Source organism: Adiantum capillus-veneris, chromosome 19 (assembly GCF_014529385.1).
Source record: "Adiantum capillus-veneris isolate H3 chromosome 19, ASM1452938v2, whole genome shotgun sequence".
NCBI classification, from domain to species: domain Eukaryota; kingdom Viridiplantae; phylum Streptophyta; class Polypodiopsida; order Polypodiales; family Pteridaceae; genus Adiantum; species Adiantum capillus-veneris.
The window spans coordinates 36,909,785-36,925,233 of record NC_140949.1 but is presented as its reverse complement, the minus strand read 5'-3'; the positions used below and the strand labels follow the sequence as shown (position 1 = coordinate 36,925,233).

Genomic DNA, 15,449 nt, shown 5'->3' with positions numbered 1-15,449 from the left:
ATGAAATGAAATGTTATATTAACGTCTTCAAAAGGCCAAAATGACCTATGAGACCAAAAAGTTACAATTGGTGAATTTGATATCATGTCTTGAGTACGAAATTAAAAAGAACTAAACATTAGAACACTAAGGAGGAAGGAAATAAATCTGAAGCTATATTACAAAGGTCTAACCTCCAATCTTCTTGAAATCAAGCAGTAAACTTTCCACAACTTACGCCAAGATTAGATCTCCTCGTTTGCAGAAGGCAGGAATTGTACTTGCTGCTGTAGCTAAACCATATGAATACAGTATGCAGTCTGGGGTACCCATAAATTCTGAAATCTTCAGCTCGCAATCCAGATGGACGTCTGTAAAAACACAAAAGTAAGATTTCCAGTGTTTTAGAAATTTGTGGGTTGAATTATGAGTTCCATACCAATGGTTCCATAAAACCCACGAGGACCACAAGCTCCAACGCCATACCTCTCTAATGTTGTGGTACATGCATCCTACAATTGAGAACCCAATGACACACTTAAGAGCATAATTAGTCCTTCAAACCTCTTTCAAAAATGTATACATACTATTCTGCTGCGACCAAATTGCTCAAGGGCTGCTTGCCAGTTTTACTGGCACAATCCATTTAATATTGTGCGAGCGAGCATCGTGCTTATTGAATCAAAGAATACATGACTTATTCACAACACAGAAGCTGCAAAAATTTTCTTGGAATTTCACCGGGAAAATTTATATTGTACCACTATTCTTTTGTCTCCCATCAGTCCCAGATAATTAGCAGAAGTCAGATTGATAACCTCCTCCCCATTCACAATTGCACGTGGCCCTGCTGCACTGAAACACAGGAAAGAGGTAACCAGTATATCCACACATACACTACAACCTCTACACCCTTCAACAATATACTTGCTTTGCAAGGTAAGGTCAGATAAATGCATTTGCTAAAAACTGTAGTCAGCAAAAGTCTGAAACCCAAATTTTCAAGGGAAAAAAACGTACAGCCAAGTATTTGAGTTGTCTTTTTTGTACACTATCACAAGCTGATGAGACAAATTCACGGCCAATGTAATTGGCAAAAACATTAAGCCACTGTTGTAGCTCCTCCTACATGCTAAACAAGTCAAGGTATGCAGCATTCCTTATTCCTTTTGTACCTTCCCCTAATGCTGATCAAGCCCAGGTATGTCAAAATACAAAAAGAAGAAAAGTATACAAGTATTAACGCGAGAGACAGGGATAAGAAGCTCACCATTCCTCGTCTCTAAATATGCAACAGACACTAGAGTACCTGTGGCAGGACTAATCCCTAGTCTTCAGTTTAGTGTCTAATCTCTAGTTCCTAGTCTCAATTCACTAGAGTAGTTTACCTGGACCAGTGGGCCAACTTGCTCAACCAATGGACCTCGACCTGTGGACCTACTCATTACTACTGGACGGACGCTGACACGAGAGATGGACGAGGCCATCAACATGCTCTCGAGGCTACCTGGCATACACCCACCAGTCTCATTAGTCTACCTCATCCCTTGAGATATTTTTCTCCTGTATAACTTGGCCAAGAATCTTTGGGACATCTTCATATCATACGAGATCACTATACATGTGTCACAAACGAGAGCACATGAATAATCAATAAGCTGAAAAATAAATAAAATCCATCCTTTATTTAAAAAGGTTTTAGGCCCCTCGGCTGGGTTCCATAAGTTGGGCAGCTAGGTTTTTAATCCTAACCCCTTCGGGCCCCTTCATAGGAATCTGCAAGTTGGTAAAACAACTTCTGCCTCTTTTGCTAGGGTTTAGGCCATGCCACGCCATCACTTTGTGACACGGTCAATGCTCAAAAATATCTTCACAATATTGTGGGCCATTCCAAATTGTCACAAAGATTAGTGGTGTCTACTAAAAACTGGATCCACCCTTCGACATTGTTGTTCACCCCATGTTCCACATTAGCCGCTTGAAGGAGTGATTGGGACAGGAAGCAGGTTGTCCCTTTGGAGGAAATCCGAAGTTTGAGAGAAGCCACTCCACTCAGACCCGAATTGGTTCTTGATCAAAGGGTCAAAAAGTCTCCCAAGACTTCCTATCCCAAGTATTTGATCAAGTGGAAGCATCGATCTAAGTCGAGTGCTACTTGGGATTAAGTACAATTGTTGAAGATTCATTTCTTCAGTTTTATAACCAAGGATATTGTTGAGGGGGAAAGTGTTAACGTCCCCAGACACTAGAATGAGAGCCTAAGCTAAGTGTGAACATGGCCCTATGAGTTAAGAAATCCTATAAATAGGACCTTAGGCTCATTTGTGAGCTATCTTGTGTGATCACCACACTTGGACTCTAGGCCCTCGGGAACTCTACCCGCACACCCATATTGGTGTGGGCTTGGTGGTATGGGACACCAGCCCTTGTGGTAGAGGCTAGCCCGATGGCTGCAGGTTCCCAGGCTCGGCGATGAGCCCGTAATGGGTCTATGGCTAGGAGCTCAGCCTGATGTCCGCTCTCTACCCTCATTAATGTCTTGCGTCATGTCATGTGTGCAGGATGGATCCGGCGAGGGACTAACAGTAATCCCTTGTCGGGTTCACAGGAATAGCATAGGCAAACAGAAATAATGCACACCATCCAACCATATGACTGAACCATTGCATGCTGTGAAGAGCAGGGCAAGGAGATCCAGATTCACAGGCATCCTCCCTAGCCGAGCACAAATAGCCCATGTCATATCATGGAGCATCATCTAGAGCACCAAATCCTCAACATGTCTCCTACCCTGTGAATGGGACGCGGTAAGAGAGCATGAGTCACTCAAAGCCTTGCGGCTCCCCAACAATAAAACCATAGGGACCACAACGGTGCAAGAGATATAACCACACATGAACAACGCGAGGCCATCGCCACGCATCCCTACTTTGTGAACGCCAAAAGGGCAGGCTGCACTTCATAAAAGCGTGGGAGACAGTCACCAAAGCAGGGTAAGGATGAGTATGGCAGGAACAACGGAAGAGTTGGTGTCCATAAAGGAGGAAGTTCCACTCGCAAGGAGGCAAAAACGAGGTGATGCAAGTGGAGTGGATGAAGAGGCAAGCACTATAATTGATGGAATGTCTACGTCCATGGCAAAGGAGGGAAACCTAGATCCCAAGGACTCTCGATACGCTTCGGAGGGGATGCTGGGCAAGGTGCTTGAGGTTGTGAAGTAGCCATCTAGGAAGACAGGCTCAGTGGAATAGCTCCCACAAGCTTATGCTCACCCCTATTGCTCACGCTTCACCTCAGGCTTCAGTTGTCGAACTCCAAGAATCTCCCAGCTCCTCCCAGATAGGGCACCCTCAGTACTCCAGCCAGCGGAATTCTAGACCTGCTAGAGCATAGCCACAGTAGTAATAGGCCAGAGACTCCATCACTGTGTGACTACTAAACTACCCGCAAGTCTTTCCCTTTGCCTAATTTGTTGAATTTGTTGCAGTATATACTTCAATTGTTACAGCTAGTGGCAGGCTCACCAATACAGTGAGCGGACTTGTGGGAGCAACCTGTAGCCCAGCTACATTGCTTAGTCTATTGAATTCTCTATCTGGGATATGCAGCAGGCACAGGAGTCCATGTGGTAGGGACTAGTATTGGTCTCTAGATTACTCTATACTAGTCTAGACTCTATAGTCTCTAGTCCCTACTCTCGACTCAGCAGGACCTTAACTAGTGGAACTTAACCATTGGGCCAACTCAATGGACTCGCGGTCCGACTCGTTGACGACTGGACTGCCAAGAGTTGGATGAGAGGCCAACTGGGCCTAAAGAATACCTAGCATACCACCCACCACAATCAACTTAATCTACCTCATCCTTGAGATTTTTTTTCTTGCATATATTGGCCATGATCATCATTCGTCCTTGTCTGGTCGAGAGTCTTGTCATTTGCAGTCTCCAGTTTAGCATCCAGTGCTTACACAATCTCACTGCACACCTCCATGTTCTGTTGAGCCTCCCCACATATCCTCGTTTGCTCTTGGTCTGGAGCTGATAGTGCTACCAGCCAGACGCTTGTAGCAGATACATTGTGAGTCTATGGGTTCAGCTTAGCATTGAGACTATAGCCTGGTGTCTATTTTTGTTTCTTATTTCGGGTTCGGCATAGTTGTCCGGTGACTTGAGTCTATTGCTATTGGTTTCTATTCCTTGGTCATAGTCTCGTGGTACTGTCTAGCTGTGTCTAGTGTTGTATGGTTACAGTGGTTTTTGTGCATACTGCACAGTTGTCACAGAGGCACCCATGCTAGAGAGCACAGAGCACTTCATGCTTTTTCTGCTTGGAGTCTAACTGGAAATATAGTGGCTGTGACTGATCTGTTTTTCTGCTCTGATGATACATTAGATGCCCAAACAAAAGGCGAATCTCATATGTGTTAAACTCCCTAAAATGTTAAGTACGTGCAAAGCACAAGTGTATGCTAGCAAAGACATTCCAAAATGTGATTATAGTCAAATATGATAGAAAGTAGCATTTGAGGTCATACCTTTCAAGAAGAGGAGCTTCCATTTCCATCTCTGCAGAAACTGGAGGGTGAAGAGGTTCAGGAGACCATTCGTCACACAATTGGTCAATTTCCTAACACAACGATGACTATCTTATTAAAAGTGTTCAAGCATGAATGCAGAACATCAGCAGTATTTTCACATGTTAAAATTTCTGAAGTAAAAGATCCTCCCTCTACATTAATCTAGCACCCCCAAAAAAAACAACACAAACAAGAATGAACTGTCAAAATTCCTACGTCTAAACAAAAGTAAGAGCTTTTAGTACTGAGCACGACAGGGTCACGAAGAACCACATGAAAGCTTGGCAGGTAAAAACAACATGGACTTACTTGTGTTGTCAAAGGGCGCTTTTCTGGCTGGTAGCTTTTCTGGAGCAGCAAATATACGATTACAACCACAAGCAATGCTTCCACAAACACATGTCCTACAAGCGCAAGCAATATTTCTCCATGAGATCAAAACTACACCTGCCTAGCAGCAAATATACGATTACAACCACAAGCAATGCTTCCACAAATACATGCCCTACAAGCACTTTTCTGGCTGGTAGCTGTTCTGGAGCAGCAAATATACAATTACAACCACAAGCAATGCTTCCACAAACATATGCCCTACAAGCGCAAGCAATATTTCTCCATGAGATCAAAACTACACCTGCCTGGCAGCAAATATATGATTACAGCCACAAGCAATGCTTCCACAAACACATGCCCTACAAGCGCTTTTCTGGCTGGTAGCTTTTCTGGAGCAGCAAGTAAATGATTACACAAGCAATGCTTCCACAAACACATGGCCTTCAAGTGCAAGTAATATTTCTCCATGAGATCAAAACTACACCTGCCTAGCAAACTTGCAGGAAAAAAAAAACAGAACAAAACATCCAGGCAACAATCTTCCAGAATCATTGATAATGCTTATGGCTTGCATAAGTTTCACATATTAAATACAAACAGAAAACCCCTTTGTAGATATCTTTTAGCCTGAAATTGAGCACTCACTAAGTCAACCCAATCAAGGCAATTGCCTAACTTGGAATACAACAGTACACATGATCGTGAGCCAGTTCAAAGCACGTCAGCTCTTTCCCCCTTCTGGCCCTCAGCCCTCTGTCACAACCTTCATCCCGCATTTGGAAATAGCTTTTCACTTCTTGTGCAGCAGATCTCGTTCACCTGTTCTAAATTCTAATGTAACTTAGCCCTTCTGCTGCACTCACTTATCTTCATCTTGCATGGAAGGGTTCTTCATGTTTGTTGATCTGTAAGTTTCCAAAAGCCAAACAATGGTTGGGTGCCAAAAGGCTCCCCCTTATTTTGGTTGGATGGTCTAAATGGAGAGATTTATCTCGATTTAAAGCCTTGAACAGCCTTCAGGGTGAAAAATCTAATATAGATATGGGAGCAGCTTCTGATAACAATTATGGTGTCCTTTTCAGATTTACGGGTTTAAATACAAGGGGGAAAAACACAACAGTGTGTGACTTGACATCACGCTTTGCAAGCATTTCTTAAAATAAAACCACTCAAAGAAAAAAAGAGTTTCTTTGCATCAGGAAGATGTGAAATGAAACAATTTTATCATTTTGCGCAATTTGTGTGTACTTGTTGATCGTCCTCAACTCTCGCAATCAAGCCTTGTTAGAGGAACAATGAGCCATGTGCCATATGGTTTTGAGGCGACTTTAAACTTGTGCCAAACTACTGCTAGCTAAAGAAATGGTAAAAATATGTGATCGGCGGTTGCCAGCCACAAGTCTAAGGTTGATCAGATCTTGCAACTGTGTTCATCGGAAGGAAATAAAAATAAGCAAGACAGGTCATAACAAACAAAAAGCAAGGTAGAAAATAAGGTACAAAAACATATTTCTTCCTTTCAAGGAAAGCATGATCTAGGATAGAAGCAATGCCATGAAAAGATGCACAAAAAAGCCTGACATACATACCATTCTTCAGAGACTTCAAAACCAAAGCTTCAAAAGTATCCCCAACAGCAACCATTATGGTCTTTGCTTTCTTTTCTTGCACAGACTCTGGCTGCTGACGAGGAGATAACTTGCCGTTCTGAACCAACATTTCATCATGAGATAGCTGAACTTCACATGCACTGAGAAAAGTAAATTCTCACCAGATAGTCCTCAAGCCATGACCTGATTTCTTCAGTTTTAGCATCCTCAAGTACATGCACAGCTTCATCTTTGCCTTGAATCAAGATAGAGGGAAGCTTCGACTTTGTCAAGCCAAAATGCTGCAAGGAGAGCCCTCAATGTTGGAAGTGTACAGAAACAGAGTATCATACTTCACAATGTAAACAAGACAGGAGGTATGAAAAGCACAAAGTATTAACAATATAAATCACATGACATATGAAACAAAAAGCAAAAGACAAAGGCAATGATAACGGATTTGTAAATATTATATCAGAAATGCATGGAAGAAAAGTACAAAGAATTGCCTCAATTGCTTTTTGTCCATTCTCAGAATCTGCAATCATAAACTTCAAGCCCTTGCCCTTATATTCTGAAGCTAACTCGGTGAAAAACGCTTTTATCTTTGCTGTGCCCCCGTCATTGGAGCTAACAAACAAAAACACCTGTTTGATCAGCAAAAAACTATCAAACGTCACTTTAACCTGATATTGGTTTAAGACACAACACAAGGAACTAGCCCAGAATGGTAATGGTAGAGGCATGAATCAGCTGAAAACAGAAATATTCCAAGTATTGCACCTTCGAGATTCTAGAATTTGCAAATATTTTGGAAAGATATCTCAATTGCGATGGATCTTTGTTGAAGAACACTACGGATGGAATACTCACTTCACCCAAAAATTCTCTTACAGCTTCCAGAGAGAACTCCTGTCATAACAATAACTGATGTTTAATGTAAAAAGTGATTGGTGGGACTAAATATGTGACGCAGCTCGCTTCAAACAAAAGACTGACCTTGAAGTCGTTAAATTCTTCATCAAATTTCTTTAAAACACGAATCATTGGCCCCTTCAGGACTGCATCTTTAGAGGGAATAAAATTAGGATCTAGGGTATGCTTAAACTGGTAATCTGAGCGCAATTCACTGGCAGTGGTCATGAAATCAGCAAACTCCTTGGAATCATACGTTGAAAATACTCCCACCTACAAGACAATAGTTGCTAGTTGAAGAATGAACATCAAAAATTATCTTCTCCCGAAGTCATGAAAAAATACAAACCACAACAACATCTGCTTCATTCCTTAACATTTCACCCTGCTTAAGGGACACAATCTCCTCCGATGGTGGGCCTGCTTCTTTCATCAGGTATGAAACAATACCGTCTGCTTCTCTTGGGCCCTTGTAGTCACGAACAGCACCTCTCTTGCCTTCAAAAATTTTCAGAGTTGGAAAACCACGGATCCCATACTTTCTTGCCAAGACTTTATTCCTCTGTTCCTCAGCATCAACCTTTGCCAGTAATATAGGAGGCTCGTGGCCCTTGAGGATAGCTGCCGCTTTCTCATACTGAAACAGAAGATGCAAACCATGAGCTATACACAGCACTACTACAATCATCACTTGCAAGAATATGCAAATGCAAACCCAAAACATTGTGAACATACCTCTGGAGCAAGTTTCTTGCAGAAACCACACCTATATCATCAAAAAGGTTTAATTCAGCAGGCACACCCTGAAAGAAACTTATATATTTCCAAATCACAGCAGGCACAATTAAAGCCCACAAGCAGTAGCCCATTCTCATATTCGGATGTAGGCAAGATGGTTAATTAATTAAATATGCTCAGGAATTTAGTTGGAAGACGCAAAGTCCACAAATATAGTCAGATTCAATCTATGCCCAGAGCAAAGGTGATTATTGATGGTAATTTTCAAACAACACAGATGCTTGGACTGCAGTGTTTTCAAAAGGACAGAAAGCCAAAGGTATTATATTCAAACTTATATTCCTAAATAACCTCTGCACATAATCAAAAGGCATCATCTTAGAATATCTAAGTTATTACAAAAGTAGACAACAGGGCATGGAGAATACCATGAGGCGTAGAATTCGACTACAACAAAAGAATGTGTGCCGATGGTTTCACTGAAATTGGTGGCATCCAAGACGACAACGTGGCCCTCATCAAGCAATGTTTCTATGGAACAGACCAAACAGGATGGTACAGCCAGAAGAAACAGCAAATAACAATCTGCAAGATGTGACAGTGCCTGCATCATGGCAAACATGTAATCTTCAATCACACTATCAAATTTTAATATGAAAAATCCAAAGAGAATTAAGCATATAATAGCCAATATGCATTCAAGCACAAGGTTTTGAGTTCAAGATTACAAGGGTAGATCAAGTTGGTCTCTTGGTATCATTTCCCACAACACTAAAAACTCTCTCTCTCTCTCTCTCTCTCTCTCTCTCTCTCTCTCTCTCTCTCTCTCTCTCTCTCTCTCTCTCTCTCTCTCTCTCTCTCCAGCACTTGAATCCTCTCGACAGCTAGCCATACAAGGAGATACAACATGCTGGTATGGGGAGATGACATCATGGTTTCAGGCACATGGGTTCAGCATAGACAGGCTGCCACCTTTCCAGTACTCATTGGAGGCACCATCTCTCATTCTTACACAGTCAGAGATCACCAAGCTCATCCGCCAAGACCTGACCCAGCTAGACACCAGGACGACATGGATACAACCAGCACAGGAATTGGGCACGAAGATGGCTTTCTACAGAGACCACCTCCTCCAACTTACGGAAGATGGTTTTGTGGCGAGACCCAAATACATGGATACCCACTTGTCTCATGGGATACGATGTGCTATTGGCCAGTTACACACATCTTCTCACCAGTTGCGGATTGAGACTGGGAGATACAGCGGAGTACCAGCAGAGGACAGGACATGCCCCTTGTGTAACATGGAACCTAAGACAGAGCTACACTATACATGCTACTGCCCCGTCTACTACAAGATACGAGGCCGCTTCCATTGCTTGTTCAGAGAGGGTTTTGGACCACTCTCAAGAGTCATGGGATACGAAGATCAGAGATGCCTGGGTTTGTTCTTGCTCGAGCTGCGCAGACACGGAGATAGCCTGATGAATGGCGAGGCTAGCCAGTCTCAAAGACGGATCACAGACTTCTTCAGAGCAGACACGGGACAGCCGCAAGAGCCACTCCCACAGCAGAACTCCCCCCCGTCTCACACCAGAGGCACACTGATTGACCGAGCAATTGAATTGGGGAAATCCAAGCGCCCGCGACTGCGAAGAACTACACAGCATCAACGAAGGCTACGACAGAAAATTCGGAGCACGCTGGCCAGGCATACAAGACGCCCGGTCAGACTACTAACCATGGAGGAAATTGATGAGATTTGCCAACGACCGATGCTAGATCTCTTGTGATTCAGCTATCCCAACAAGCCGCCCATTATTCTGCTTAGTTTTTTGCCTGGCTCACATCGACCAACTTAGGACCCCATAGTATATATCTTTGTTTTGTACTGTTGTTAGGTTATTTTATTACTCTGACTTTGTATCAGATCCACCACTTTGTAACTTTCAGGTCTCATAGGTCATTGTGGCCTTTTGAAGACGTTAATATAACATTTCATTTCATTTCATCTCTCTCTCTCTCTCTCTCTCTCTCTCTCTCTCTCTCTCTCTCTCTCTCTCTCTCTCTCTCTCTCTCTCTCTCTCTCTCTCTCTCTCTCTCTCTCTCTCTCTCTCTCAAGAGCCCAAGAGCCCCGTAGGGATCCACATACTGCGAGACTTGGTTGCCCTCACTCGCCAAAACCTTGATCACCCCGGCGGGTTTTCGAGAGAAATTGCCATACCCAACTTGGGCGTCGGCTCGTAGGTGGAGTCCCAATCCGGCGACAATTAGAGTCTCCCTCACTCTTCTTGCCCATTGATGAAGCAACCCATGTACCAGTATCATCGAGTCATTCAATTTTAGCACATAGTTTATAAACTTTTTGCTACTAAGGAGAATTTCGGCCTTTCCCCCTTCCTTAGGCGTAGGGGGGATCTGATTTATCTCCGATTCATCCAATCGGTCCGTTAGGTTAGCAACCTAGCGTTCAATGCTCTTTGATACTGTGGTATTGCCTCACCAAGGAAAGCTGCTACAAGGTGGTGCCCTGCAACTGCTCCCCTTGAATGCAGATGCTGGTTAACCCAATGGGTCAACCTGACTCCGCGAGCCTCCCCACCAAGGAGGATAGTGGTAAATTCCCCGTCACTAAGAGCGACACCCGCCGAGATCTGCTGTTGGAGCGGCAATAATTGCCTAATTCCTATGGCCACGAGGCGTTGGAGCGGCAATAATTGCTTTTGGTCGTGTGCCTCCATGATCTTTGCTCCGTAGGTAATCACTGGGTAGACGCAAGCTTTGAAAATGCTCAGCCTCGTCCATAGAGGGAGAAGCGAGAGGTGAGGACGTGCTTGGCCGCAAAGAGGCATCCCCGCCCCTTTGTCGTCCTATCTTGGATAATGGTCTCCAAGCTGAATTCGGAATCCACGATGATCCCCAGGTACCTATAATTTTCAGTCACCTCAACGTGTTCTCCGTCTAAAGTGAACGAACCATTCTTCTTGAGGTCCTGCAGGTCCCCGAAGAAGACTGTGGCTTGGCACTTGCTTATACCGAACTTCATGCCCCAAGTTTGAGCCCAAACCGATAGTCGATCAAGTGCAGTCTGGAGCTCAGTCGGGGAGTCCGCCAATAGGACCACGTCGTCGGTGACGAGTAAACCTTGTATTTTCTGCTTTAATCCGGGTATGTCCACTCCGAAGTCTGCTGCCTCATTTAAGCCATCATTGATGAAGATGTTAAAGAGGGTGGGTGACCCGGGACACCCTTGTCGGCCCCTCTTTCGATTTTTATGGGCTCAGAGAGACAGTCACCAACTCTGATGCAGACCTGAGAGTGGCTGTAGAGGGCCTTAATGCGCAAGGCTTTCCCTCCCACCCCGGCGGCCTCAAGTTTGTAGAACAAGGCTTCGTGCGGGACCGAGTCATATGCCTTCCGGAAATCGACGAATACCGCGAAAGTCGGTTTTGCCGTCATTTTTTCGTCGTAGGACAATTTCCTTTAGGCACGCAACTTCTCCAATGCACTCCTCACGGAATCGGAAGCCCGCTTGGCCCTTCAAGAAGAAGCCACGCTCTTCTAGAGTCCTAGCGATGCGCGTCACTAAAATAGTAGTCACGAGCTTAAGTGCTACCGTGGGGTCACCCTTCTTCGGGATAGAGATGAGCACCGAGGCAGCATGCTCAATAGGGACCTCCCCTGTGTCAAAGATTGATTGGATAACTCTGAGGTATACTCTTCCCATGAGTGTTCTAGGCACACCCCGATCCTTACGGGCGCCCTTGTCCCTCACTAGGAGCTTGAACACTTCCGGCGGGATACCATCCACTCCCGCCGCCTTGTGATGCTTCAGTCCTTGGCAAGCCTTACGGACTTCCGACCACGTGAAAGGGTCATTCACCTCCGTCATTCTCAGCCACATCCTGACAGGCTTGCCTTGCCAGGCCTTCGGGTCCAGGCTCGTGCCGGACTAGTCCGAGAAGATTTTAGTGTAATGCCCTCGCCAAATTTCCAAGGTTTCCTCCTCACCCGCCTGCAAGACCCCGTCACTATCCAGTAAGGGCTGCACAGTCTGGCTCTCAGGGCCTTTTCCCAACATTCGTTGGTTCAGGCTCCACCACTTCTTGTGCTCTCTTCGCCTAAGGTTGTGCTCTTAGGCCGAAATTAAAAGGTTGTCCCTCTATGGCAGTAATCTTCCGTCCAGCAAGTGATATTCTTGTACAGCCCTTGCTCAGCTTGTAACCAGAGTCTACAACTGTTCCTGCATTTTCCCCAGAAACACTCTCTCTCTCTCTCTCTCTCTCTCTCTCTCTCTCTCTCTCTCTCTCTCTCTCTCTCTCTCTCTCTCTCTCATTAGTCATCCCTCTGTATTGCAGAAGCACTCTCTCTCTTTCTCTCCCCCTACCCCCACCCGCTCTGCAGGCTCGCTGCCTCTGCTCGCGCACCCCCCGCGCCTGCTGACTGCCCCTGCTCCCGCTGCAGGCTCGCTGCCTTTGCTCGAGCGCTCTGCACCCTTCGTCCGCTGCCTCTGCACACACGCTCCTGCACACTACTCTCATCGGAAGCTCCCGCACTGCCATGCCCTTCGCGCGCTGCTGTGCCCGCCTGCAGCCTCGCCGGATCCCCCCCCCCTTTCTTCTACGCGTAGCATGTCTCCGCCTCTACTACGCGTAGCGTGTCCCCCTTTTTTCTCTTTTAAGCGTAGGATGACCTTCTACGCGTAGAAAGTCTTTTTTTTTTTCTTCTTCTTTTTTTTTTTTGGTCAACCCCGCCCCCGCCCGGCCCCCGCCCCTCTATACCATACCTTATCACCCCCCCCCCCCCCCCCCGGGGCCCTGCCGCTATTGTGGGTGCACACGCACACCTAGTGACCCCCTTGCGCACGACCCCCCCACTCGCTCAGTTGCCGCGTCCGCTGCTAGGGTGGGTGCACACGTCATCTAACTCCCTTGCAGACGGCGATCAAGCATGAGGAAGATGAACAATAAAGCCGACCCCCTGGAGGATGCCACTCAAAAATGCAAAGAGGAAATGACGGAGACCGTTACCAAGTTGAACCGCAATCTCTAGGGCACAATAAAGATACTCGAAGAACGCGTGTTGATCCAAGAGAGAAGGATAAGCACGTTGGAAGACCGAGTGAAGACCCAAGAGGAAGAGATCGCGTCACTCAAGAAAGATCTCGCCGAAGCACGATCAAGAAACACATTGGAAGAGGGCAAACTGCAACCCTCAGTGATGGAAGAAATCAACACGATCAAGGAACAAGTACGGGCCATCAAAGAGGGAGAAGAGCAGCACAAAGAAATGATGACTTCTTGGGTGGATGTTCTTACCAAAACTCAACAGAACACGAACGAAGCCGAGAAATGGATCAAGGTGGCCAAGAAAGGAAAAGGCAAGGAGATAACGCCCACGTCCACACCCAACAACATCATTAATCAGACAGTAGAGGAGGAGCACAACAGAAGGGTGCGCGCTTTACATGTCCGGTCTTAAAGACAAAGGCAATGTGGACGAAGAAGTAAAAGAACTCACAGCCCTGATGGGGATTCTTGAGCCGACGCACACAAGGGCATAGAGAGTGGCCGACATAAAGAAAAATGGAAGCAGTGGAGAAACCTCAAAAGAAAGAGCACTCATCCTCCGTTTTCCCTCCATGGAAGCAAAGAAGTCATTCTTGAAGAAAAGACCAACTCTCACAGAGACTGGCATCTTTCTCGAGGATGATCTCACCCTCTCGCAGATCGCTCATATGCAGGAAGTAATGCGGGAGATCAGAGCGGCAAGGGGGAAAGGCAAGATCGCTTTTTACCAAGACGGGAAAGTGGTGATACTAGAGCGACGCTCCACATGACGGTGCGAGACTTATGGGACCACACTCAAAGTAGCTGCCTGGAACTGCAATGGATCTATGCGTCTTGATGTGGGTGCTTTTTAGGATAGCTTTACTGGAAGAGACATCATCTTTTACTCTGAGACACACCAAGCCCCTGGGCAATCCATGCCTCAATTCAGCGGATACAGGTGGGAGACAGCCTATAGACAAGAGACACGCTCAGAGCACAGAGGGCGGGGCTCGGGAGGAGTGGCAGTGTTATTTAGAGAGGATCTACAGCCACTGTTACATATAGCCCGCAGGGACGGGCAGGCTAGGTACATGTGGGTGAGACTCAAAGCAGAGACAAGCAAATACCTCTATGTAGCTATTTGCTACTTTCCCCCGAGTACATCAGTTTATGCATCACCCAGAGGACAGTCCCCTTTCTCTATTTTAGATGATGACATATGGGAGTTCTCTCGGGACGGTGACATTATCATCCTAGGGGACTTCAATGCTAGGACTGCCCATCACCAGGCAGTGTTTTATGATACTTCAGAGGAGATGCTAAGAGAACTAGATGTTGAAGAGACGGGCCTTTCCAGAATATCACACGATATGGAATATACTGAGTATGGGCGACACCTGATAGACATGGGCACTGCACATGGATTGGCCATCTTGAACGGCCTACAGAGATTTCCTGCAGCGGGAGGATTTACATGCTTCCCACACAGACATGGAGCTAGCACAGTGGACTATGTCATGGCACAACCGAATCTCATCTCCAGTATCCAGGATCTCAGAGTTGCGCCCAGACCGGTCGGGGTGGCAGTAGATCATGCTCTGGTGTCGATGACCATCTCCTTCCAGTTCAGTGTAGCACACAGGGCACGAGTAGTAGCCCCTACTCGCTACACATTCACACCAGGGACTACTAACCATGGAGGAAATTGATGAGATTCGCCAACGACCGATGCTAGATCTCTTGTGATTCAGCCATCCCAACAAGCCGCCCAAAATTTCTCCGCTTAGTTTTATGCTTGGCTCACATCGACCAACCTAGGACCCCATAGTAGATATCTTTGTTTTGTACTGAGTTAGGCTATTTTGTTACTCTGACTTTGTATCAGATCCACCACTTTGTAACTTTCGGGTCTCATAGGTCATTATGGCCTTTTGAAGACGTTAATATAACATTTCGTTTCATTTCATTTCATTTCATCTCTCTCTCTCTCTCTCTCTCTCTCTCTCTCTCTCTCTCTCTCTCTCTCTCTCTCTCTCTCTCTCTCTCTCTCTCTCTCTAGCTACTTAGTCCACACCTAGCAGTTTAGGATTCCCTAGTATTTTATTTTGTCATTTTGTCATCTTGTTACTCTGACTTTGTATCAGATCCACCACATTGTAACTTTCTGGTCTCATAGGTCACTTTGGCCATTTGAAGACGTTAATATAACATTTCATTTCATTTCCTCTCTCTCTCTCTCTCTCTCTCTCTCTCTCTCTCTCTCTCTC

General features: G+C 45.6%; 1 protein-coding gene across 1 annotated transcript in view; it reads right to left on the bottom strand.

The window, feature by feature from the left end:
• LCB1 (long-chain base1) overlaps positions 1-15,449 on the bottom strand; it is a 109,956-nt gene that overhangs the window by 46,083 nt on the left and 48,424 nt on the right. The window contains exons 3-15 of the mRNA XM_086490469.1: positions 8,560-8,735; positions 8,129-8,159; positions 7,743-8,030; positions 7,478-7,666; positions 7,262-7,390; positions 6,988-7,125; positions 6,661-6,780; positions 6,479-6,596; positions 4,866-4,960; positions 4,515-4,606; positions 741-834; positions 419-491; positions 218-350 (exon numbers count right to left, since the gene is read on the bottom strand). Of these exons, the coding sequence (XP_086346595.1) occupies positions 218-350; positions 419-491; positions 741-834; positions 4,515-4,606; positions 4,866-4,960; positions 6,479-6,596; positions 6,661-6,780; positions 6,988-7,125; positions 7,262-7,390; positions 7,478-7,666; positions 7,743-8,030; positions 8,129-8,159; positions 8,560-8,735 (1,676 nt within the window). The remainder of the gene's footprint in view (positions 1-217; positions 351-418; positions 492-740; positions 835-4,514; positions 4,607-4,865; positions 4,961-6,478; positions 6,597-6,660; positions 6,781-6,987; positions 7,126-7,261; positions 7,391-7,477; positions 7,667-7,742; positions 8,031-8,128; positions 8,160-8,559; positions 8,736-15,449) is intronic.